Source organism: Pygoscelis adeliae, unplaced genomic scaffold (assembly GCF_000699105.1).
Source record: "Pygoscelis adeliae isolate BGI_AS28 unplaced genomic scaffold, ASM69910v1 Scaffold83, whole genome shotgun sequence".
In the NCBI taxonomy this organism is placed as follows: Eukaryota; Metazoa; Chordata; class Aves; order Sphenisciformes; family Spheniscidae; genus Pygoscelis; species Pygoscelis adeliae.
In genome coordinates this window covers 1,669,817-1,694,824 of record NW_008824467.1, presented here as the reverse complement: position 1 = coordinate 1,694,824, position 25,008 = coordinate 1,669,817, and the positions used below count along the sequence as shown (strand labels likewise).

The 25,008-nt window shown below is 41.7% G+C and overlaps 1 protein-coding gene across 1 annotated transcript in view; it reads left to right on the top strand.

Annotated features, from left to right (window-relative positions):
* GRAMD3 (GRAM domain containing 3) overlaps positions 1–8,128 on the top strand; it is a 43,570-nt gene extending 35,442 nt beyond the window's left edge. The window contains exons 10-14 of the mRNA XM_009321099.1: positions 1,123–1,245; positions 1,439–1,526; positions 1,972–2,073; positions 3,869–3,962; positions 7,649–8,128. Coding sequence (XP_009319374.1) covers positions 1,123–1,245; positions 1,439–1,526; positions 1,972–2,073; positions 3,869–3,962; positions 7,649–7,690 — 449 coding nt within the window. The 3' untranslated portion in view covers positions 7,691–8,128. The remainder of the gene's footprint in view (positions 1–1,122; positions 1,246–1,438; positions 1,527–1,971; positions 2,074–3,868; positions 3,963–7,648) is intronic.
* Positions 8,129–25,008: the final 16,880 nt, after the last annotated feature.

The following is a 25,008-nucleotide window of genomic DNA, read 5'->3' as shown; positions in this document are numbered from 1 at the left end:
GTTAATAAGTACAGCAGAACTTGTTTTATGTAACACATGCTGAATGTTATTAGCAAAACCTAGGGTATTATTCTGCTGTACAATTAATATATATTAACATATTAATGTGTTGTTATGCTATTATTACTCCAGGTTCCATCTTGACTATAAAAGAATTTGTCTAATAAGAAACTCTTACCATTACTTTTAAATGAAGTACTATATTTTTTTCTTAATAGCAGTTTTCTGTCACGTTAGTTTTAATTAACTCTTCTTTTTTCCTGTGTGTCTTTGTTCAGTGGTATGATTTGGGGCTATTTGCTTTCATTGGCCTTTGGTATTTACTGTGTGTGTATTTTTAATTGTTTGGTGGTGTTTGTGAAGCAGTAACTAAATTGTGGTGTCATCACTTGCCACGTGAATGCTTCTGAATAATGATTTAACTTGCTGTCTTACTTCCTTACAGCTAATAACTACTTCAAACCTTTCCGTTGTCCTTTTCCACAATTAAAAAAACAATATCCAGTTAAAGAATCACCCTAGAAAAAGCAATTGAGGAGTGGGGGGAACACATCTGTCATTCATGATTCTGTTTCTTGTGCATCACTAGAGCGGTCCAGGGTGTGCAAGTGAAGCATGAACAGAACTGAGTGTGACCGGATTTTTCTGTCCCATCTATTTCAAGACATTGTCTGTATTTTAAAAACAGTCAGGAAAGGGAGCTATAATCTCCTTTATGAAGTGACAATGCAGTATCTCCACTTGATGTTGCTATTAAAGTTATTTGGAATCATTACTCTAGCATATTCAGTCCTTTTGAGAGATTACTTTTGTGTCTGTATAATCTTCTGACTGGAAATTCAGTGATAACCTTCAAAGTTTGCAGAGATTGTCATCTTTCAAAGGATCTGGAAATATAAATGCAGCATACATCCTCCTCTTCCAGTTCAGGTGCTTCTTTATATTTTGTGATCATGTGGAATTACTATGCAAAATGTTTTAAGGCTACTAAACCAACTGCTGCTTTCTATCCAAGTCCAGAAATGCACCTTTCAAAATTCTCTACTCCTTGACTAACGTAAGCTACCAACAGCTTCCTTTGACTTCATATTTCAGCTTTATTAAAAATCTTGCTTTTCACAGATTATCATGTCGTTGAGACACAGACTCACTTGAAAGTTTCCAAGACTGAGGCAAAGTCTGTCCGTTCAGATGCACACAGTAAACGTGGACCTGACGGAAAAGCCCAAAACAGTCCTCGAAATGGTACGGAGTCAAGGGCAGATCTTCAGCTGGAGTTAGTTGAGATAAGTTTGCATAGTTATGTCAGTTCACATAATTTGGAAGATCTCTTTCTTGTTTATCCCTCTGTTTATATTATCTGTTGCATGCTTCAAAACACCGTTTGTGTGCCGTGGTCTGCTTTGATCAAAGTAACACTTGATTCTTTTTCTCGCAGGCAATTCTGAAGCCTTCAGGTTCTTCCACAAAGTGAAGTCCCAGAAGCTTTTATCTCTGAACCATGTACTTATATTTTACGCAGTTCTGTAAGTTAGCAATTAATTTCAAGATTGTCAAAATACTAGGGTTTTCTTATGTTTATGTAGATTAATATAATCTAAGCTTCACTTGAAAAAAGGAAATTATTGGGAATTGTGGCCTTTATACTTTTCAGAAGTAGAAGTGGTGGGGCAGGCTTACTTAACAGACCTTTTACTTTTAAAAGCAAAGGGTCTTTCGATTCAGGAAATGTTAAAAGGGTTTAACTACTTGCAAGTTCATTTTACATGTCACTTAGCAAAGCCATACTCAAGGCTGAGATTTTCAGAACTGTCTGAATGCTACTGATGGGTATCCCTGAGGTGGTTCTAAGAATGATACCTTTATTATTCAACATGTACAAGTAACAATTTAAATGGCTTTTAACATTAAATTTGTTAGGTACCTCTAAAATTTCCATTAACTGATGTACCTTATTTTTGTCTTTTACAGTGTTTGTATATTAATATTTTCTACCTTCTACATGAGATATAAAATCAGTGTCCTGGAAGAACGTCTTATTTCCATCACATCCTTTGATTCACATATTAAGGAGTAAGATAAACTCTGTAAAATTTGGGGGTTTTAAAATCTTTTTCCAGTATCTGTCATGCTCATCTATTTTCTTCAGAAACCACTGTGAAACTGTAGTGCCCTTGTGATACTTTAGTGTCCTGTAGTTCTTGTATCTGTACCTGCCTCATCTCACAGCTTTCTGTTTAAGACTTCTAGTACAAATGTGATATATCATGGTGTAATACTACCTTGAGAATGTTTCAGGTAGCTGTGAGTAACTTAAGTGTAAACTGCTGAAGTGAGCAGTTCCTTTCCAGAGCAATGATTCTGTGGAAAAGGTATAACTTCTGTCTTCGGTCTTAATGTCATTTGATTAGCCTAAGATGACAAGAAGGTTCTTCATAATCTTTCGGCTAATACATCTGACTCGCTTGTAGAATGTTTTCTAAAGCTTTGGCCTGCCTATATCCGCTTTATAAACTGATACCCTGTCTTGCTACAATAAAATAAATTTAAAAAAAAAAAACAAACCCCAAAAAAAGCCCACACCACAAAACCAAACCAAACCAAAAAAATCCGAACACACCAAGAGGAGGTTCTTTATGTATTTGACCAGGAAATAGGGAAGGGGGCAATAGTTTCATCCTGTGGCTAGAGTCATGGATGTCATCTGCCGCTGCGTTGGTTTTTTTTTTTAATCTCTATGTTGTATGGATAGGAAATATGCAAACGTCAGATGAAGAGGCAGTGCAGGGGCATACACCACAGCACTATGCCACTGTAAGTTGTATCAGCTTCCTGTTCCTCTCTTAGGACAGAAGGCAGTTAACTGGATACTGCTGAGAATACTAATCAGTTTATTCAAGATTAAATTTTGCATTAACTCTTCTCTCCTTCTTATAACTGATTTTTTTTCTGGGCTGCTCTGAAAAATATGGCTTGAAAGTAATTTATAAATCTCACTGCAAAACCTGCAGCTACATGCAGCGTGAGTGGGAACGCTAACAGCTTGAGAAGCACCACCTGAAAAACAGAGGGGGAGAGTAAAATTCAAGCCAGAGCTGTACCCAGGCTGAGTGGAACATTCTGCAAAGTGTTTCAAGCCTGTAGCAAGTTCTTGAGTAAGGGTGCGTCTTAATTCAGCTTTCTTTGATGACCCATCCATGACGAACAGGTCACTCTGACAATGCACTTGTGGTCGTACTGATCCAGCTGCTCTCAGCTGTCTTCGGCAGAAGGCACTAGGACTTGCATGCATGTGTCAGAAGACAGAGCTAGGTTCTTGATAAAAAAGGAATAGGGAGGAAATAGTTCTTTATCTTAAAAAGACTTGCATTTATATTTTAACAATAATGCAAGGAGAGGGATAAACCTACCTCCAACAGTAGGCAATGTCAAAAGCCATTTTCCCACTTTTGGCACGTTTTGATTAGCAGGATGCTGTGTCCCTCTTCTGAAGCACTCTTATACAAGAAAGTCCTGTTTTCTGTTGCTCTGATCCCAAACAGTACAAGATACAGGATGATCTAATGTACACTTCTACAGTATCAAGGGGTTGGGCTTTTTGATTTCCTGCAAGTCACAGGACATGGAACTTACGCAACTTTTCAACTTATTTCCAGTGAAAATGGCTGTAAAGTTTTCCATCCAAACTTCTGGAGAATGAGACCACATAAAGAATGTAGTCAAGAGTGCAAAAGTGACTTGGGCCTTTGTTTCTGTAAACAAGTACAGTTCACAATACCGCTGTTGTATTCCCATCTACATGTATCTCTCAGTCCTGTTTTCCTCTTTTTCACTTCTGTCACACTTACTTCTTCATTCTGTTTGACAGACATCCAGTGCGCCAAGGCTTGGGATCTCATCTGCAAATTAATGCTGATGCCCTTTGTGATGAGTTAACTGCTAATCTTATAAAATTGGAAAAGGTAACTTCCTATTGATGTAATGCAAATGCTGATACACTAATCAGTTTCTTGCTGAATTTCTATGGTCTGTGCCATAGTGCCAAGATTTACCCCCAGATTTGATACCAGAAGCTGGCATGTCTTGCTAGACACAAAGGACAATTTTTTGGACTACAAATTAGCCCGTGTACAACATTGGTATGTGTAAATGTTTTGCCTTGACCTGAGGCTTACAACCAGGAATACTAATAAACTGGACACTTCAGGGGTGATTATTGCATGTAATCAACTAAATTTTTTTTTTTTTTTTTGGTTCATCAAGGCTAAGGATTCTGAACTTAACCTTTGTTACTATTTGATGAAATTTTCTGTCTGGGACTTTTGTTTGAGTTTTTGGGTTTTTGATTAAGAAAAATGATGGTGGCTTTCATATGTAGTCAGCCTCTTCATATGAAGTGGCTGGAATCTGCCGGTTTCACTTTAGTAACACAAATGCTGCTATACCAGTTGTGTAATTCCGTATACCTGACCTTTACTTTTTACCATTCTCTAATTGCAAAACTAAATGCACTTGCTGACTTAAGTTGGAAACCTATGCAAAACAAGAGTGGGTGTGCAGACCTTATTTCCACTTTAGGTGTTGTGGTGGGCTAACCTTGGCCAGCAGTCAGATGCCCACCCAGCCACTCTCCCACTCCCCCTTCCTAGCAGGGCAGGGGGAGAAAATAGGATAAGAAAGCTCGTGGGTCAAGATAAAGGCAAGGAGATTGCTTACCAGTTACCATCGCAGGCAAAACAGACTCTACTTCAGGAAAATCAATTTAATATAGTGCCAGTTAAAATAGATTTGAGTAGTGAGAACAAGGACAAATGACAGAACAATACCTTTCCTCACCCCTGTCCCAGGCTCAACTTCACTCCTTCGCTCCTGACTCCTCACCCCACTCCCTGCCCCCCAAGTGGGGCTGGTTGGAGATTACATTCAGTACATAACAATTTTCTCTCTGCTGCTCCTTTCTTCCCCCATTTTCCCCCTGCTGCAGCGTGGGCTCCTCTGAGGACTCCAGTTATTCAGGAAATAACCCCCTGCTCTGGTGTGGGCTCTCCATGGGCTGTAGTGTGGACGTCTTCTCTGCCATGGAGCACCTCCTCCCCCTTCTACTTCTCAGACCTTGCTGTTCCTTCTGCTGTTTCTCACCCACTTACTCTCCTCCTCTCTCTGTTTGGTGTTTTTCTCCTTTCTTAAATACACTTTCCCAGAGGTTCCACCACCATCTTGGCTGAGGGACTCAGCTGTGCCTTGCAGTAGGTCCATTGGAGGCTGCTGGAACGGCTGTGCCTAGCACGGGGCAGCCCCGGCCTCTTCCCACGGCAGCTGCCCCTGCAGCCCCCTGTCCCGCCCCTGCCCCCAAACCTTGACAACTGCAGCCAGTACAGGTGTATGAAATGTTATGTGTTGGGAACACATACGCTGGCCAAGCATGGAAAAAAGTATTAGTGGAGCCGAAAACAAAAGTTACTTGAATTCCTAGGTGCTTAAGGCACATGGGATATTTTTGCCTCTGTTTCTAAAACTAAGTGCATGCCAAGGTCTTTCAACACCTTTTTTCCCAAACCAAGTTTCCCAAATAGCATAAGGCTAGGATTATATAATATCACTGTTTACCTCTGTGGTATAGGCTTTACAAAGACTGCCAAAAAGAGTTTTCTCCCCCCACATCTCCACCCTTTGGCTGTAGAAGTCTAGGGTATCGCTAGCATAACCCCTCTGTGTGCTCTGGATAATATCTGTATGAATACAAGGGGAAAAAGCTTACCAGATGATCACCAGATACATTCTTTAGCCAAATTAGGTCATTTAAGAGGTTACTGCTTTCCAGCTGTCTGGGACAGACTGGCAAGATGGTTCATAAGAGACCTTCACTTCATTTAAGCGGGAAGCCAGCCAGCACTTTGCAGCAGGGCTAGGCACTTTCCCACTCCCTTATATAGTCTCTGCTTGGAGATGCAGTACAAGGCAGCTGGATGGTCGGATCATTCAGCTGTTCCCAGAGAAGTGACCCTCTGTCCTGAATTAGTCTTAAGTCATGTGCTTTTTTCAGTTAGTGTCTAGAGGATTGGACCTTTAAAGTCTTACCTTGTATTTGCCAAATACTCAAGACACAATCAACTGCTGTGTATACAAGCTAAATGAGTATTGCCTGTAGCTGCATATTGCCACATCCCAGTCCTCTCTAATCTAGATGAGCAGTGGTTAGAACAGGATGTTTGACCCTACTCTTGTACTGCAAAACTGGTAGAAATCTAACAGCTTTATGTTCTCTGAGCAAAGTTACTGCAGTTGCTGAACTGTTTCATATGCCTTAGTGAAAAGTGCTGGTAATTGGCTTCAGCTGGCTTCAGCAGCAAAGGTAGCGTAAAAGTTCCAGTATAACTTGTCTCTCTCCTTACTTGCTGTGCGACCACAGCATTGTAAACTAGAGCATAGAAATTATCTAGGTTAAAAACTGAAAACGACTTTCTGGTTAAAAAATGTTCAGTGCGAGAGTATGTTGCAATGACTTTTTCTATGTGACCTTGTGATTTTTACAAGCTCTACTTCATACTTGGAGCCAAGGAATTACCGTGGCTTAGCAGAATTTTGCTTTGGCATTTAAGTATATTTAACAGCTTATTAACATGCACCGTGTCTATCAGAACATAAAGCATTAAATTGGGGGAGGGAAAACGTGGCCTAATATTACTCATTCCCTTACTCTAACGTAGCTTGTGAAAACGAAACTCACGAAAACGAAACTTGTGAAAATGAAATGCGTTAAGTGACTCTTACAAAATCAGATGCTTCTTATCATTTTCCATTCCCCAAAATGCCCCTCTTGACAAAGGTGTGCATCCAGGCTAGAAATCATGAGGTAGGATTAAGAAGTGGTATCCTTGAACAGGAAGTACAATGGCTCCTCAAATTAAAGTTTGAAACTAGCTGTGACTAAACCTTCTGTAGCCAGTGACTGCTAGTTACTAAGATAAGAGTACACCTGTGCCAGGGGATGTGACCCACTATATTCCCTGCTCTCTGCTTTTAATGACAAGGAGATGAAAGGTGGATAAATAGGCTGTGTAAAATAGGTCTGTGTAAATCATCCTTGAGGATGCAACTGGCTGGCATTGCCTTCAGCGTAACTAAGGGAAGATAACCCACAATCAATACACTAAATCTGGCAAATGGGACATGTCTGCTAATGGTTAGAAGACCTTGTTTTGCTGTGCACACGTTATAGCCGGCTGTGTAGCTGAAGCTGTTACAAAACTATTTGAATTATCCACTTAAACCTAAGAGCTGCAACTCTGAAGTTTGAGGCTTTTATTGGGTTTTGATCAAGTTGAAAATAATTGGGTTTCTTGTGCCTTTGTTTCTAGCTCTAGTTTTTTTTGTGTCTTACTTTCTCATACCTAATGAAGGAGAGAATCTGTAGGAGGAAATTGCAGGAGATACTCATAATATGAAAGCTAGGTGTGCTGCTGGCTGATCGTATCCAGATGTTTCCTTTGACTCTGTGCAGAGAGCATTTAACATGAATACCATTGGTATGAATAGTTGTGACAATTAACGTGCACACAGAGTACATTGAAGAGCATGTCTTGATATTTTTTTTTTTAAATGCTGTATAACACTTCCTGCCTCCCAATTATTTTTCTCTTTTTCTAAGATACAGAACAACTTACAAAAACTACTTGAAGATGGTGAATGAAACATTGATGTTCTTGGACTGCTTCAGACCTCATTCTTTTTTCTTGACAAACAGTTCCAAAGGAGCTCTGCTGGCCAGAGCTCAAGCTTCTTTATTTTCAGTCCAAGCAAAGCTTAAACTACTGTAAAGCTCATGTCATAATGCAGAAGGTCAGTTTATTCTTGAGCATATATCTATATGTTTTGAAAACATATATGTTTTGGTCTACCTGTATCTATATGTTTTGAAAATAAGGGGATTTTTCTTTCTCTACTGTGTGTGAATTAATGCATTTTATAGCTTGCTTGATTCTAGACTTGCTTACACCAGTGCAAACCTGGTGCAACTCCTTTTACCTCAGCATTTGCTTTCTGCCTATTGTCACTGAAGTTTAAACGGGAAGAATTTCAGTCATGACTCACGTGCTGAAGTCTTGTGTGAATGAGCTGGTATCTGTCTCAGCTACAGTTATTGATTGGTGCTGTGCTCTTCATTTTTACTTATTTGTGCCCTGGCATCCCAAAGATCAGAAAACAGACACCTCTGGATTTGGTTATGTGAAGTTCTGAATGTTCGAGGTGTGCTCAGTTCTCGGGTGCTGTAAAAAGGCTCAGTTCTGCATTCTGTGGCATTGCATCACAGCTGAGGGGAAGGTCTGTTTCTACTGGGCATTCAATTTCTATTGAAGTTAAGCTTGAAATATGTATGGACTCGCCAACTTACAGTCGAGTTGCTTATGAATAGCAGTATGGGTGTGACATATCTGCACAACTTAGAACTGCTACGTTTTTTTGTCCACTCATACAGTCTCTGTCCATTAAGTTAATCTGTGTGAAGATTAACTCAGTCAGCTTTCCTTGGAGTTGCATGGGGTTTTGGTCAGCTGAGCAAGTGCAATTTGTGTTCCAGTTGATGGAAGTCTAGTCTTGGTATCTGACTCCAGGGACCAGATATTTCCACATAATAGGAACTTGTGAATTAATGATGCAGCAATACAATCAGTAGAGTGAATGAAAAAGTGGACACCTGCTTAGTTATATCATACTATTTTTTTCACAGTGCCTAAGAAGGTATAACTGGGGATTTTAGCTTTCTCATTTCTGGTTAGTTTTTAAAAAGCAGTATTTAGGATAATAACAACTAGTATCTGTAAAGTAACAGTATTGTTTATAATATGCTATGCATTTTATAACCATTTCTGTGAAATGTACCTACTTTGTTTAAATAAACTTTTTTAAAACAAGTGACTCAGTACTATAATTTGGATGAACCCAATTCCATCCATCAGTTTTAGTCAGACAGACACTCATGATCTGGGTGGGCTCATACCTCACAGTACAAAGTTTGTGCAAAACCCAGTACCCAACACAAAGGGTTAGGAACTGCATCCTGCTGATGTGCTTCCTCTTACTCTGCTGTACTCGAGGTCTTCCCAGACTGCAACAGTAGGAGCAAATTTGGACCCCGGAGTTTTGAGGAAATGTTGATAGTTTTCTCAGGTGATTCCTCCTTGCAGGATATTGGATGAGTATTGTAATGTTGAGGCAGCTGAGAGAGCCCTGTGTGCTCTCTAATGTGCCTGCCTGGCTCAAGTTTCCATCTGAGCATGGTCTGTCAGAAATCTGTGAGATTTGACTGTTCTCCCTGTTGCAGCCTCTGCCTTTCCTTCCTCAGCTGTCATGAGATGATTGTAATACTTGGTTCCACAGGAAAACTGTTGAATTAAGCTGTCTTTTTCTTCTTTTTTCCATCCTTTTCCCTACTCTTCTTCCACGGTTACACAGCTTTTGCAACGTTTTGGACTCTGACCTCATCCTCTCCCTTCTTCTCTACTTCCCTCCCTCTAATTCTGTATCAGTTACAGAAGTCTGTAGTTCTGCTTATGGTTTAAAAATTGATGCCACAAGTCATCTTTATTAAAGGAACTTCAAGGAAACTTGATTATATTCAGCAGCTGAACTGAGTTAGCCTGTTACTCCATTACATCAGCAAGGATGTACTTTGCTATAGAAAAACAAGGGGGGAGAGAGAATATTTGGCATGTGCCTTATGTAAAGCAGGCAGGCCAAACCCTTATCATTAGCCATAAGCGAACAGAATAATCACCATATTGAATGAGTAATCAGAGGTGGATGCGTGCCCTTTAGCCCATTGCGGCAGCGTGCCAGGGGAGGTGAGTCTGGACAAAGGTGTAACCGTCTGTCAAGCGGAGGAGAAGCAAATTACACGCCAAATAAAGAAGCGGCACTTGGCGCATGTGACTCTGTGGTCACCTCAGCTCACTGGCACAATCCAATGTGGCCACCTGCTCTTCAGTGGGTATCCTCGCTCCTCCTTTTCCCAGAGGGAGGAGGAGGAGGCCGTCTCGAGGGTGTCATACTGTTCAGAAGTCAGTAGCTGGGCAGTGTGTAGTACTGCGGTCCTTCCAAGCTGGGAGACAGAGCTCACACAAGACCCTGCAGAGGCGAAGTTTGGAAGTGTGAGTTGAGTGGTTTCAATCCTGCGATTCAATCTTGTGACTGAAGAGGAGGGGCTTGCCCCAATCCTGTTTGGGAGGGGGGTAACACCAGCAGTGATGAGCAAGGAAAAGCTGCTTCCTGCGAGGGTGGGAGTCGGGCAAAGGGTAAGGGCGCTCTCCTCCCAGCATCTAAGGCAGGTAGTGCAAACAAAGGCCACGAGGAGGGGTTTTGCTGTTTGGCAAAGGTGAAGTGCTAGTTTGTAGAAATAGGTAGGAAAGATGTGCGACTTCAGGGAAGTCAGAAATCTACACCAAATGTTTAGGACGCGGTGTTAATAACTACCACTTATAATTTGCTGCATAGGCTGCCTGGAAATCCGATTTTAAAAGCCGATTTTCTTATTTCTTTTTGGTTTTGTTTTTCAAATTTTGCCTGTCTGTTTTCCTTCACAGCATAGAGGCTGGAAAAGCAACAATTGGGTTCTACCAGCCGTGAAGGACCTAGCAGTAGTACCAGGTTCTGGCAAGATGCTTTGAAATTACAGATGTATGGAAGGCAACAGGGGTACATCACTAATTTTTCTCTAATTGCAATTGGTGACCCAATTATTTTTTCTTTTAGCCCAACCTTCTTCAGTTCATGTGAGTGCTTATTCTAAGGGAGGAAAAAAAAACAACCAACCAACCAACTGCTTGATTTTCTTCCTCAGAAAATGAATTTTGAGGAAACTCCTTAGACACTTTGGCGGTTGTGGGTAGGAGTCATACACAAGACATGACTTTTCCACGTACATTCTGGCAATGTCCAGCAAGTGGAGTCCTTACATCCTGGCCTGGCGAGACTAATTCAAAGTGGTTTCTTCTACCTCACTGGTATGAATGTGTACCAAATACCTAAGAGTCGCTGGGGCAGGGGGACACAGGACATGGAAGTATCTTATAGGCATGATTTTCTGATGTTTGGGAATTCTATCTTCTGGCTGCTGTCAAGAGGAAGAGTACTTTCATTTTCTTCCCTCTTCCATATCCCCAGTTGTTATTTTCTTGTGCATTTTCACAGATAGCAGAACAGAGGGGAAAAAAGTAATGAGGGTTTGGAGAGGCTGGTTGGGTTGAGGGGCGGTTGCATTAGTTTTCTGCCAAATTAGTTGCCTGAACTGGCTTGGGCTGAGGGTTATCAAGTTTATCATACTGTTGGTGTGAAGGATGCAGCTAGTACTCCAACAAGGAGAAGTATTGTAAAGCCCCCTCTCAGCAGAAAATGAAAGGTAGTAACTCACTTTAGCATTTGCAGAAGAGACGAACAGTTTTGTGTGTGTGTGTGTGTGCATGTGTTTGATTTCAATACTATCACTGCTTTCACCTGAACCTTCATGCAGGCGTGCAGTAATGCTCTCTGCTTCCTGCTATGCCTGCACTTTCATTTCCGAGTTTCTAGCTCATAGTCAGCTGACAAATGCTAAAGAAATCTCCGGGTTGGTGCTATCCAGGCCTTTGCGGGCTATTGCTCAGCTGGTTCAGCTGCAGCTGCTAGTGAGGTGTTACTCCCAAGAACATAGGAGATCTTACATTTAGAGAGCAGGTGTGATGTGCAATAAAGATCATGAAGAAGCTGGCTATTTAAACAGAAAACTGAGCAAACAGTTTCTTTTGTGCTCCGTGCCTGTGTGTGTGCTTCTGTAAACAGCAGAGGAATAATGTCGTTTGAAAGGATTTTGCCAGCACCTGCTTTCAGTTTGCCTGGTGAGACTATCTAAGTCTGACGTGCAAATTTGCTCAAGTGGGAAAATTGGCTAATCTCATTTGACACTTCCAGGTTTATGGTTTGAACCCCATGGAGCTTTCTGCTAAACGTGGTTGCAGGTAATGAGACTTTACGAAAGGGATGGGTTTTTTTGCTTTCTTGGGTTATAATGTCAGTGTAACACAATTTTATAATTGTAGAGCTTCATAATAGCCTGTTGTTCAGCTAACAACCACAACAAAATATATGCCAGAAAACTTAATTTAATTTTCTCTTAAGTTATTCCCTGTTTATCAGTAGCCTTCCTGGATTTTAACAAAAAATCAGTCAAATGCATATAACAAAACAATCTACTCTATATGCACTAACTCAGCAGCACTTATGAGAGTTTACTCCCTGAGCTTCACACAATGTTATGATGCCTATAACTATTCCTGTCCAAAATATAGGCATTTCACTGAGACATACATAGTTGTTCTTTAGACCTTCTGATTTTCCTGCTGGTGGCTTCTACTGAACCTCAAGTTTCCATTTAGTCAAACTGCCCAGCGATACTGTGCCTACTCAGCTTAGATTAAATCTAAAATTATTTGGGTGACTAGGCCTACATCCTTACGGCAGCGTGGTTGGGAGCCCTCATCTACACCTGCAATTGGTAGGACACTCAAAGGGGATGATCCCAAGAAGGAACTGATTAGAAAAGTGTATCTGAGAGGAGACCAGCAGGATTGGTATAATAATCAGAAGCTTTTGTCTGTCTTCCGTACCTGCCATCATCTCCATTATAATTTACAAACAAGTGGTCGGGCTGCAGCATCTTAGCAAGCAGACCTCGAACAGGAATTCAAGGCAATAGTATGTTAGTGAAGCCTTCCCCAAGCTCATGTTTCTAATACAAACAGTATAAGAATATTCCAGCTATCCCCTACTGAAGTTACAAATGCTTTGCAGGAATCACTTTACTTTTTTTTCCCCACAATGGGCAGTATTTGTGCCAAAAATGTTCCCTCTCCTGGAAGGTCCAAACACCTTTCCAAGCGTGTTACTGTTGATGGAAGGAATAACCACCCTGAGTTGGATGGCTGTTTAATAAGTAGACATCTGGGCCAAAAAACTTGGAAATTAGCTTCTTGAAGAGAGGGTCCTAGAAATTATCGCCCTCCGTGTACATTTCGTACTGACTAGGCTCACTAGCTGCCAGCCTCTGTGAATTCAGCCTAGTTAGCTCTTTCCCCTCCCATTTTTTTTCCTATTGTCCATTGTGTGTGGAGCCTGTGCCAATGTATTTTATTGTGTATGTGACCCTCTTGCCTTGCCAATTTCTGTACTGAGTTCATTTGGATACTGCTTAAAAGTTCGTTGTGTTCTTGAAGTTGAAAAGATACCTTTTCCCAGGCTTTACATAACAAACAGCAAGCTCATGTCATGATGCATCATGATGTTGCAAGTGCATCCTATTCTGGAGGTGTGACCTTCTATTCAAGCTTCATAACAAGGATTTATTAGTCTTTGGCAATGCAGGTAGTTTGGACTGTACAATAAAGGCCTTTTCAACTGCTGTTCTCACTTAATGGTATTGATAAGGTCATTTTCCATGGAGTAGGCATTTTAGCAGTGCTTAGCAGGAGATTAAAGGAAAATCATTCCAATGTGCTCTCAGGTACAAAATTAAAAACCAGCTCTTCGGACTATCTACAGATAGATAGACAAGGGCTTCTTCCAAGAAGAAAAGGTAATGAGTAACTTAATTATAACCTTACAGGCTGGACCTGACATGCAGGGCAAAATATAGCTCTGAATCCTTACCACACTTACAGCTTGCTATCGTGGCAACATGCACACGTGGCTGCATTCCGGAGCAAGGGCAAGGTGGGAAGAAAGTCAGCTTGTCCTAACAGCTGTTTCCACAACATACGTAATGAACCATGAACCTTCTCTCACAGATGAATCATGTGAAAAATAAATGCTTTATGACACTGGCTTATGATACTAGTGTGAAGAGATGTCCTTCTGCGTTTTCCCCCAAAACAGTTCTAAGCGATGCCACTAACCGCACACATGGAAAAAAAAAAAAAAAATCCTCCTTAGCTGATTTGGAAATGGTCAGCCTTCTAAAGACTGACCAACGGTAACGGCTATAAGGAAGATGGTTGCTGAGCTGAAAGACTTAAACTTCTTGATGTGGGAACATGTCTTCAACACTTCATACATTTCTGGTTCTGAAATCACGCTTTGACCATCACAGTAACCCCTCCCATGAAAACAATTTGTGTTTTGGGGTCTAATTGAACTAATGAAAGCACAAGAGTTGGATTAGGGTTAGGACTAAAGAAACAAGGGTGCTCAGAGCTGGCTATTGAGAGCTCCCATACTCAGTTACTCCCTCCTTCTGCTTATAGCCCATCCTCTGCCTCCATTTCCCTTCTTGTGCTACCAGATGTAACCCGGATCCAAAAGTTGACCTGCTAAATAGTAGCCCATCCAAAACCAGTTAATTTTCCACCAGGTATATGAAGAAGAGTCTGTAAGACAGCCCAGTATCAAAGGCAGGCCTATTGAGCAATGCCTGAAATCATATTTAGGAGTTTTGCTGACATTACTACTTTTTTCCTCTCTTGTTTTCCGTAATTCTATTCCACGCAAAGTGAAACAATATTGGAAACTGCAAGAATATTCTGAGGTAATTTCTCTGTACACCTGCCCTGTACCTCTGTGCTTCCCCAAGGAGCCACGCACACAGAGGAGTGAAATGGACCAAACATGACAGCAGCAGTAACTTAGGCTTCCACACAACTCTGGTTGCACTCCTCAACTGTAACCATCAGAGAAAACTCCTCTTAATATATGGCAATGGAGGATTATCAAAGAGTAATGTATTTGTCCTGTGAACTTTTTTTGGGGGGTTGTGTTTCTTCAGGGAGCAGAGAGAGTTACCTAGCACGATCAGACCTGTATTACTATTTCCAACCTATGGAAATCAGATTTTTTTTAAAGTTGTGACAGCCTTTAATATTAAAGTTGGAAGCATGTCTGTCACAGCAAGTATGCCTGTCCAAGATGGACTGTGAGCTAAGTGCAATATTAATTTTTCTCCCGCAAAAGCAAGGTTATATGCTGACACACTTCATTGGGTTTTTTCCTCTTTGTTTTGAATAGTGACATTAGTCTCCAGCCACCAACACCAAACAGAATTCATCTCCCTCATCTCTTACTTTCTCTGCTTACCAGTTTTCTTTTCCTATTCACTTCTTTTTCATGCATCGGCTGTACTCGGCTGTAAGAAGCAGAGCCAGCAAATCCTGAGTCTGTTTTAATGTTTATAATAAGCTCTTTAAGCTAACACTAGAAATTCCATTTATGTTTCTGCATTTGGTGAAAAAATGTGGTTTTTGTGTTGGAGACACAGAGTAACAACTGTACAGTGTACTATACAGTGTTCTTTTCAAAACCTTTTTTTCTGTCTTTCTGAAACCTACCTTTTTTTTTTCAGCTCTCAGACTGAGAGATCTTTAAGCTAGCTTGATTTCTAGAGTGTGGGTATTTATTCTGGTCTGAATTGATCCATTCTTTCTTTTACAATGTGCAAGAATGTACTGCAAAAACAGATGTATTCAAATCACATTGGAAAAACAGAGATGTTAATGTCTAAATCATAGAACAGGCTTTTTTTTTTCTCTGACAGTTTTACCGACAAGTAAAAACTTGTTACAGTACACCCCAAACATGGATGAGTAAGCGTGTAACAGCTATGCTGCTTTAGCCACTAAATTATTATTGCGTGCTGTCCTGGGCCATCCTAGAAGTGTGCTTGGGAGCCAGGACTTGGAAAGCTCAGAGAAGTACAGGATTTTCCCTTTCCTGGCTCTGCCTGGGGAAGTGCCCCATGCCACAGAACAATTCTGCTCCCATCACCCCCAGGCAAAGTCCTTCCATAATGTACCTTCACTGGGAAAATTTTAAATCTCCAGCTATTTCACCACTTTTCCTAGCTGTTACTTCTCCTGGTGATACTGCCACTTAAAGCTATGTGGCACTGCTGTTGGATGAGGGGATGCACTTCTAGTGGATGCTCATCCTACACTGGTGCCATCAGGGCCATCAAGGATGGTGGAAGCCCTAGGAGGAGAGAACTATTCCTTCCTGTGTTGAACTTGACATAAAAATTTCATAAGCAAATAAGCTTGCACACAGGCTTACAACCGCAGTCTCATAGAATCATAGAATAGTTCGGGTTGGAAGGGACCTCTAAAGGCCATCTAGTCCAACCCCCCTGCCGTGGGCAGGGACATCTTCAACTAGATCAGGTTGCTCAGAGTCCCGTCCAACCTGACCTGGAATGTTTCCAGGCCAGAGACTGCAGCATTCTTATCAATCATGCTGGGTTGAAAAGTGTAACTTTAAGTAAGTACTGCAAAAGTTTTGCCATCATTGCAGAGTAATGAGGATATGCAATTTGATCAAATGAAACACAGACATTTTATGAGCTAAAATGAAGTCTCGATGTTTCCTCCAACATATTTGTCCTCGTATCAGGAGGATACGTCCTGTCATCAGCCTAGAACAAATTTTGGCAACCTTATTAAGAAAGTAGGTAGCAAATCTGCCCCATCAAAAAGTAAATACTAGCAGCCTAGATTATCTAATTAATTTATGATCAAGAAATTGTCCAAAGGACAAAAATCTATGTATTGTGATGGTCTTTATTTGGACTCCCAGGGCATTTCCCCTCTGCTTTACATCACATACAATTGTATAACACATATGATAATGCAATTTAAGTGTGAATTGCTGCGGTGGGTGAGTGTGTACTGGCTCAGAGGTCTGCGCAAACAGTGGTTTCTGGCTCAGGGCACTGACAACCTTTTGGCAGCAGTGCAAATGACAACACCCGAGAAGCAGCACTGTGCAAGTTGCTGCCAAGCTGCTACCTGAATATAGGTTTCTTGAGGGAAAAAAAGTCAATAATTTTACTACCAAAATCTGGTTGGCCTAGTGAGGGCACAGTTCAGGAAGTGCAAATGAGCCAAACAAAAAACCCATATCCATTCACACCTCTGTTGTAGATCAGTCCTTCTTCTTGTTCCTCTAAGCCACGTGCAGTTGGCCCGTTTCTCTCCTAGGGCTGGTTGATGAGGATGGGAAGTTGCTCACCTGGGGTTTTATTGGCAATAGCACGTGTCATGAGCTGGGGCGCGGGCATGCAGGGCTTTTTGAATAACCTACACTACCTGTCTTTCCGCCATCTCTCTAGCACTTGCAATGAGCAATCCCTCACAAAACACTTGTGGCCAGCTACATTATTATTATTTATTGCACCACTCTTAAGATTGAGCAGCTGGTGTCTTTCCTGAGATTAAAAATGAGTGTAAAGAAATCAGCATTGCCTGATATTTAAGGGTATGGTCATACAGCTGTCTGAGTCACTTCAGACACGTTTCCATCTCTTCTACAATTAAGCGCTTAAGTGAGGCAGATCGTGACAGTTGTCCAGCCTGCCAGCAGTTGCCTTTGTTAAAGACCAGTACGGCTGCCACCCCACCATCACCCCCCTTCCTGGTCACGTGCTGCTACTTTCCCATCCCCACCAGTACACCTGTGGTGCAATGCCATCAGCATCCCTAATTTGCTTCCAGGAAAATCAGCAGGGGTTATTTTGTGCAAAGCCCAGAGTGCAAACGTACGTTGCATCACCTCTGCTGCATCAGCTCTGCTAAATAGATTAGAGCATCTGAGTAACCAGTGTGGCAGAGGAAGGAGGAGCTGGAAATTATGAATGTCCAGAGTAAAAACATTATTTATCTCCTATGGGTAGATGTGGAAGATGCTGCTTTGGATGTCTAATTCCCTTTTGGTAGCACTTACCTATATTTAAGAGTGAGCTTGGATAGGACCATCATACACACACATATACTACCCTTTCATAAAAGAAAACAGTTACAACTAGATTTTGTGAGATTCCCTGGCCTGGCTCAGAGAAAACCTACTGAATCAGGCAGCCGAAGGCTGCGGGACAGCAGCTGAAACAGGGTCACAGAGAAAACAAGTAGTGCCCCAGAGGGCAGCACAGGTCCTGTGTGGGAACCACCAGGATGAGGCAGCAGTTTAACCAAGATCCTGTTCAGCCTCTAATTCAATGCACAAGCCAAAATCGTGCTTTGGAGTGCTCTGACCACAGCTGTGTCAAGGAAGCTGTCTTCATACTGAAATCTCTGTGCATTTACCTTGCAGTCACTGCACCGGGTAACTGTAGAGCAATACTGATTTCTCTGGAAAATTTTGAAATGCCGTCACGTTTGTGTTTTGTATAGCGCAAGGCCTTTATTTGATACCTGTGACCCCCGGCAACTGGCTCTGCTGATGGGAAACCAGGAGGACATGGCTGGAGGCCATGCCTGCGTGCACGCTCCCCAGCTCTGCCCGCTGCCCTGGAGGGTGCAGGCGTCCACGGCAGGGCAGCTCAGGCTGCAAGAAAGGGCAGACAGCCCTTCTCATCTCTTGGACAAGTAGAGCAGCAGAATAGCGTACTGCAGAAAAATACAGCTTCTCGCACCCTCTCTCCTGGGGAAGAGCTGTGGAGGAAACGAAAGCTGAACAGCGGTAGTTCACAGCAGAGATCAGGGAGAACTTGATTTATGCTTTGGCTGCGCTAGCTGTATTCATCCTGTCTCAGTGGAAGAAAGCAAAAATTAATACCTCAAGTCTTAATTAAGTGGCCTGGAAAAGACACATGCAGATCCAGATTCTCCACTCACAGCAAACATCACTCTGGAGTAATTATACAGAATTACACATAGTTCAAACAGAAACACTGCTAAACCAGAATAATGAGAAAAGAAGAGCACAGGTATTTTCTGCTCTGCTGCGTTGGTTTACTGAACTGTAACAAAGGTCGACTAATCTCACCTCAGTGCTGAGGAATGAGAAGCTGCAGAATGATGAACTAGATAAACAAAACAAATGCAAAGTCACGGAGATGCTATAGAAAACACATGTTGGTCTATAGGTGTTTAGGGGAAAAATGAATTGTTTGTGACTTTGGTCATATCAGCTGTAATTCTATGCCAGAACTCATTTTGGTGTCTGGTAGGGAAATAATGAAAGACCATGATTTCCTGGTATTTTAACCCACATTGCAAAACAAGTTTTCTTAGCAGCTTAAATAAATACAGAATTCAAAATATGTTTTCTAATTAGCTGAGGGCCATTGGAAGCCAAGCAAATCACTTATTCTTCGCAAACCCAGCAGCCTCTGAAATACCAATGTCTTAACCCCGTTTCAAAAAAGCCCCAAAGAAACCAGCTAATGCTCTGAGGAATGACAAACTTCTCACTCGCAGTAATTAGAAAACTTGTGATTTAAAGAACTCATAAAAAGATTTGTCCAAAGCATGCTTCATATTTACTATTTCCTGTAGGAACAACACAGCATGGAATAACACCGGTTAAGTACCAGTAAGGGTTAGCCTTTCTGTGAACTTCCAGTATCCATTGTTCAGAAAGAAGGCGGCGGTGAACAGCCAGGAGAGTAAATGATATGATCAGCATGCAAGCTGAAGTACTTAGACAAATATTGGCTGACATAAATCTAACAAATATAGAGATTTTAAATGCATGGATTAATACATCAGAGCTGATTTTAAAAAACACGGACCAAAGGGATTGGTGTGGGGGTTTTTATTATTTTTTTACACAAAACATGCTGAATGACATTGGGGCAATTTTTACAGTAAAGAAAGCATTAAGAGAAACACAACCATCAAAACAGGAATGTTTCTTCTGTTCTCAGGTGCTTTCCTTTGTGGTGGTGTTGGTTTTGTCCTTAATCACAATAGATAGTTTTGACAGCCTGTCCTACTGCCAGATTCATGCTCCAATCAATGAACTCTTAACAGATTTGGAGGTTTAGGATTATATTGTTCCATAGTAAATATGTCTCTCTATGCTTTACCTGCCCTAATTGCAGCCTTATGTGTTAGCTTAGACTACATCTGGCTCCTTTCCCTGTTCTCCTGATCCAGTAATTCTCTGTCGTGGTTTAACCTCAGTAGGCAACTGAGCACCACGCAGCCGCTCACTCACTCCCCCCCACCCGGTGGGATGGGGGAGAGAATTGGAAAAGCACAAGTGAGAAAAACTGGTGGGCTGAGATAAAAACAGTTTAATAATTGAAATAAAATTATAATGATAATAATATGATCATAATAATAATACACAAAGCAAGTGATGCACAGTACAATTGCTCACCACCCGCCAACCGATGCCCAGCCAGTCCCCGAGCAGCAGCTCCCCCGGCCAGCTTCCCCAATTTATGTACTGAGCATGATGTCCCATGGTATGGAATGTCCCTTTGGCCAGTTTGGGTCAGCTGTCCTGGCTGTGCCCCCTCCCAGCTCCTTGTGCACCTCCAGCCTTCTCAGTCGGTAGAGCATGGAAAACTAAAAAGTCCTTGGCTAGTGTAAGCACTACCTAGCAACAACTAAAACACGTGTGTTATCAACTTTGTTCTCATCCTAAATCCAAAACACAGCACTGTACCAGCTACTAGGAAGGAAATTAACTCTATCCCTGCCGAAACCAGGACATTCTCTTACCCTTTTATTCCTTTATACAAAATTCAAAAACATGCTCTTTCAGTCTATCCTATTTTGTGCACTCTGCCACACCTCCCATTTGCAATAGCCCAGCCTTATCTTCCCCAGCGTTCCCAGTGTAATATCCAGCAACTAAAAGCCTGGTACTGGGTCCTCTCTCTCCTCTGCAATACTGACTGTGTCTTTCACCCTGGTTCAGCAACTCCTTTGCTGGTGGTTTTGAATTCCTCATCCTCACTTTCAAGGCCCTTCCTTTTTCTGCAGCCAGTGACCGGTTGCTGCCTTCCTACAGGTTCCCTTGCACAGCTATGGTGCTTGTCAGACTTTGCAGAGTCGCTTCAGCATTAAATTGGTGGGGGAAAAAAAGCCAGTAACACAGCTAACCAAAAAATATGGAAAGGAAATCAGCGGGCAAGCCAGGGTCACAGCAGCCAGTGTTGGTTAAGCCTGCTTTGGAACAGCGATGCTTGACTCACCATTTTTAGATTTCATACCTTGTGCTCCATCCCTGACTTTTTTCTTAATGCCGTAAGTTTCTGTCTCCTTTGCTGTCACTCCATGATCCTACATGCCCTCTCCTTCAGCTAAGATCCTCACACTGTTTGTTCAACCTACAAAGATTTAATACCATAGCAAAGCTTAGGAGGACAGTTCGACTTGCACTGTATCATGAAACATCACCATAACCTTACTCTGCTATTTGTTCTGCCTTAAACCAAGACCATAAATCAAGTGCCGTCTGGGTCAAATCGAGAGAAGGAATGTCTTTACTCATTATGGGGCAAACATATCCCTCATTTCTCAAACACATAATTGTGAGCATGTACAGTTGTAAGCAAATATGGTCACATATGAGCTAGAAAAAGACTGGAGTTATATGAGTCTCCTGCATACTTCTGATGATAAATATGTTAAAAATATAAAAATACCAGCAATTGTGGTAAAAAATGTAGTTAGAAGAAATACAACTCAAAGAAGAGGTATGTGCTGCACTTTTTAGATACTTTTCAAATAGAGCTGCCACATCGGACGGAGAGGTTTGTATCATTATAGGTCAGTCTATATCACAGGCCAATGAGTGTGTAGCCTCTTAAAATCCACAGCAGACAGGAGTCAATAAGCACTCAGCAATAGTTTGGGGATTAAATAAAAGCCTTTGAGTCCTGGTTTTGGCTGGGATAGGGTTAATTTTCTTCCTAGTAGCTGGTGCAGTGCTGTGTTTTGGATTTAGTAGGAGAATAATGTTGACAACACACTGATGTTTTAGTTGTTGCTAAGTGGTGCTTACACTAGTCAAGGACTTTTCAGTTTCTCATGCCCTGCCAGCGAGGAGCTGGGAGGGGGCACAGCCAGGACAGCTGACCCAAACTGGCCAAAGAGCTATCCCATATCATGTGATGTCATGCTCAGGACATAAACCAGGGGGAGTTGGCGGGTGATGGCAACCGCTGCTCGGGAACTGGCTGGGCATCGGTCGGCGGGTGGTGAGCAATTGCATTGTGCATCACTTATTTTATAGCTTCTTTATCATTATTATTATTCTTCTTTTCCTTTCCTTTTCTGACCTATTGAACTGTCTTTATCTCAACCCACAAGTTTTACTTTTCTTTTCCCCCTTATTCTCTCCCCCATCCCACTGCAGGGGGTGGTGGTGAGTGAACGGCTGCGTGGTGTTCAGCTGCCTGCTGGGATAAACCACAACAGTCCTTTTGGCACCCAATGTGGGGCACGAAGGATCGAGATAACGACAGATCTGACCAGAGCACGTCAAGGCAAATTTGTTATAAGCATTCATCATATTGGTTTAACAGTCGCTGGTCGCAATGTTGATTAATTTGCTCTCAAAGTTGCCGTGCTTGCTCTCAGAGTTGTGTTACATCACACCTTACCTGCAGTGTATGTTCCCTGTTGTGCTGTCTGTCACCTCTGGGACCGGATCAAGGGTATCATTTTGCTGCACTGTGTAACACTTCTGGTTTATGATGTGATAAAATTATTGGTCGTGAGACTAACCTGGTATTTGTACTCAGCATTGCCATCATCTCCGTACCTCGGGAACCATCTCTCAGAAACCATTAATAATTACACCTTTTACCTTTTCTCCTCGGGGAACCAATCTATGGGTGAGACGGGGGGAACACTTTCCCCTGCTCCTCCACCTTCCCTTTCTCCTTCAGGGCACTTAGGAGCAAAGGAGATGGCATTTATCCTCTGTTATTCCTCAGTATCTCTTTTTTAAACTTGCATGCTGTCATTTCATTACCTCTATAATGCTCCCCTGAATAAGTGAACAGGTGATGCTAACTTCACTACTGCTACTAAGGACGTTTGGGACACCTGCAAGGATAGTGCCAGGGAAGCGTGAAACACAATCACCACCAACTTCCAGCTTTCCAGACTTTAATGTAATGAAAGGATGTGCCTTCCTCTAAAGTTCAGAGATCTTGTTTGCACTGTTTGATCCCTTTAACCCCACCTTGAAATCAGGTTACAGGAAAACAGAGCTGTAATGCCAGAGAACAGTAATATACTGCGTAAAGTATGCATTAAACAATTTCTTCTTCCCTGGAGATGAGTACCCGGCTGAAACACTATTATTTTTATCCTTTGGCTTTTGGAGTTAATGTTTCATATAACAATTGCACTAATCAACCGAGGCTTTTGCAGAATAAAGTGTATTTAATTACCAGCTCAGAAGTAGTGTTCCCAGATGTGCCAGAATATAAAAGACATTCAGAAGAAGAGGTTTGTGTTTTACACAGCTGGCTAGCGAACCCAAAGGCTGCTCTGCCACCCTTCGGCAGGCTTTAGCCTGACCAACAGCGACACCGGGAGGAACACGACGATTAAAAAAAAGGCTCTGTTACTCCTTACTGTGCAAGTCCCTGTCCCAAAAATGCAGAAGCGTTTCCCTATTATCTGCAGGCAACCAATGAGCTGTATGGAAAAATCAATGCTAATAATTTAGCAGAAGAAAGAGAGACTGTGAACAAGTACACACCTTTGTACCAGGTACCTGCAGGCAACCATGTTCCAAACGCAAGGGTAGACGAGACGCTTTGCACTGCAAGAAGCACTTCAGTGGCAGCAGAAGTTTGCGAACAACAGAATGCAATTAATCCATTAGTTTTCAAACACTAGGCATGTAGCAAATGACAGCATGTTTTGCTGAGCAAGGAATACACATTTGAGAATACCGAACACAATACATTAAAAAAGTCCTTGCCAAGCCATTGCTTTTACTCAAGAATTTATTTCTGTGCGATTAAGTCATTTTACCCATATATAAGCCTTAAAATTTTTTGTCCTCTTCCACACAGGAAAGTAAGAGTATACACTTGTGCAATACATGACCAACACATTGATGCAGCACCAATGTGGCAAATGATTCAGAAGACAATCCAGGCAAAGAGGTCTCCTGTAATTTACACGTTATTTTTTTTACATAGCTCCTGTTGAGATTAATGCAGAGACTTGAATAGATTAGAGTCTTGGATCCAGCAACTATGTATAGAATCTCTCATACAGAAGCATAGGCAGCTCCCACAAATTAAGAGTTCTGGCAGCCTGGTGGTTTTGAACCCATCCAGAAACAACGCATAGAACTGAATGACGGAAATACCATGAGAAAACGACGTGATATAATATGAATGGGTCGGTCTGTTAGTACTGAAAGATAACAGCGAGCATTTTCCCAGTTGTTTTAAATACAGCACTGCAGGGCAGCTAGTTGCAAAAACACAGGCTGAGACCTACTATTGGCGAGTAGTATTCCTGGTTCCTGAAAACAGTTCCCGTACCAACTCTGCTGTTAGAAACTGTGATAGGATGCAATAGAATGGAAGAGTAGCAGCCTGCAGCTCACAGGTTTGATTTTTCACTGTTCATTAAAAAAGCAATTGCTCTGTTTGTTTATAAGTAAAAATGACATTAGTAGAATTTGCATTTTTCTTCAGTTAAAAATAATATGGCAAAAAGAAAGGAAGTTACCTGCAAGACTGTTCCCATCAAGGTCATTTCACAGTAAGCAATACTGTGCTAACAAATGAATTATTGATCACGTGTCATATAACACTTGTTATTCACTGGTGTTACACACTCAGTGGTAATTAAGTTTATGCAACAGTGGAAGCCGCTGATAGACCTTGTATTAAAACTGCAAGTTCCATTATGTTGCATATACCAGTAGCTCCAAGACACATTTTATGAATTCTCAAATTGCTTTCCTTGGGTGAGACAACCCAATGACAGCTAATACAGTTTACAATCTCCTGACTGGACTTTCCAAATTAAAGCTGAAATTGAGAAACAGGGTGCTCACAATATCTTCAAACCTTCTTAGTTTAATACTTCATCATAGTCATAACTGCTTATAGGCACCTAAATCCTTGCCAAAACCTATTACAATCTGCAGCTGTCTTTAAAAGGTACTGTCCCCAGAGCCACTTCACTGGAAGTCATTCAGCTAGTCAATTCAGGTAGGATTCTTCGACAACAGGTAACTAAATAAATAGAAGGGTGGAGGGAAGCAAATTGCAAAAATCAT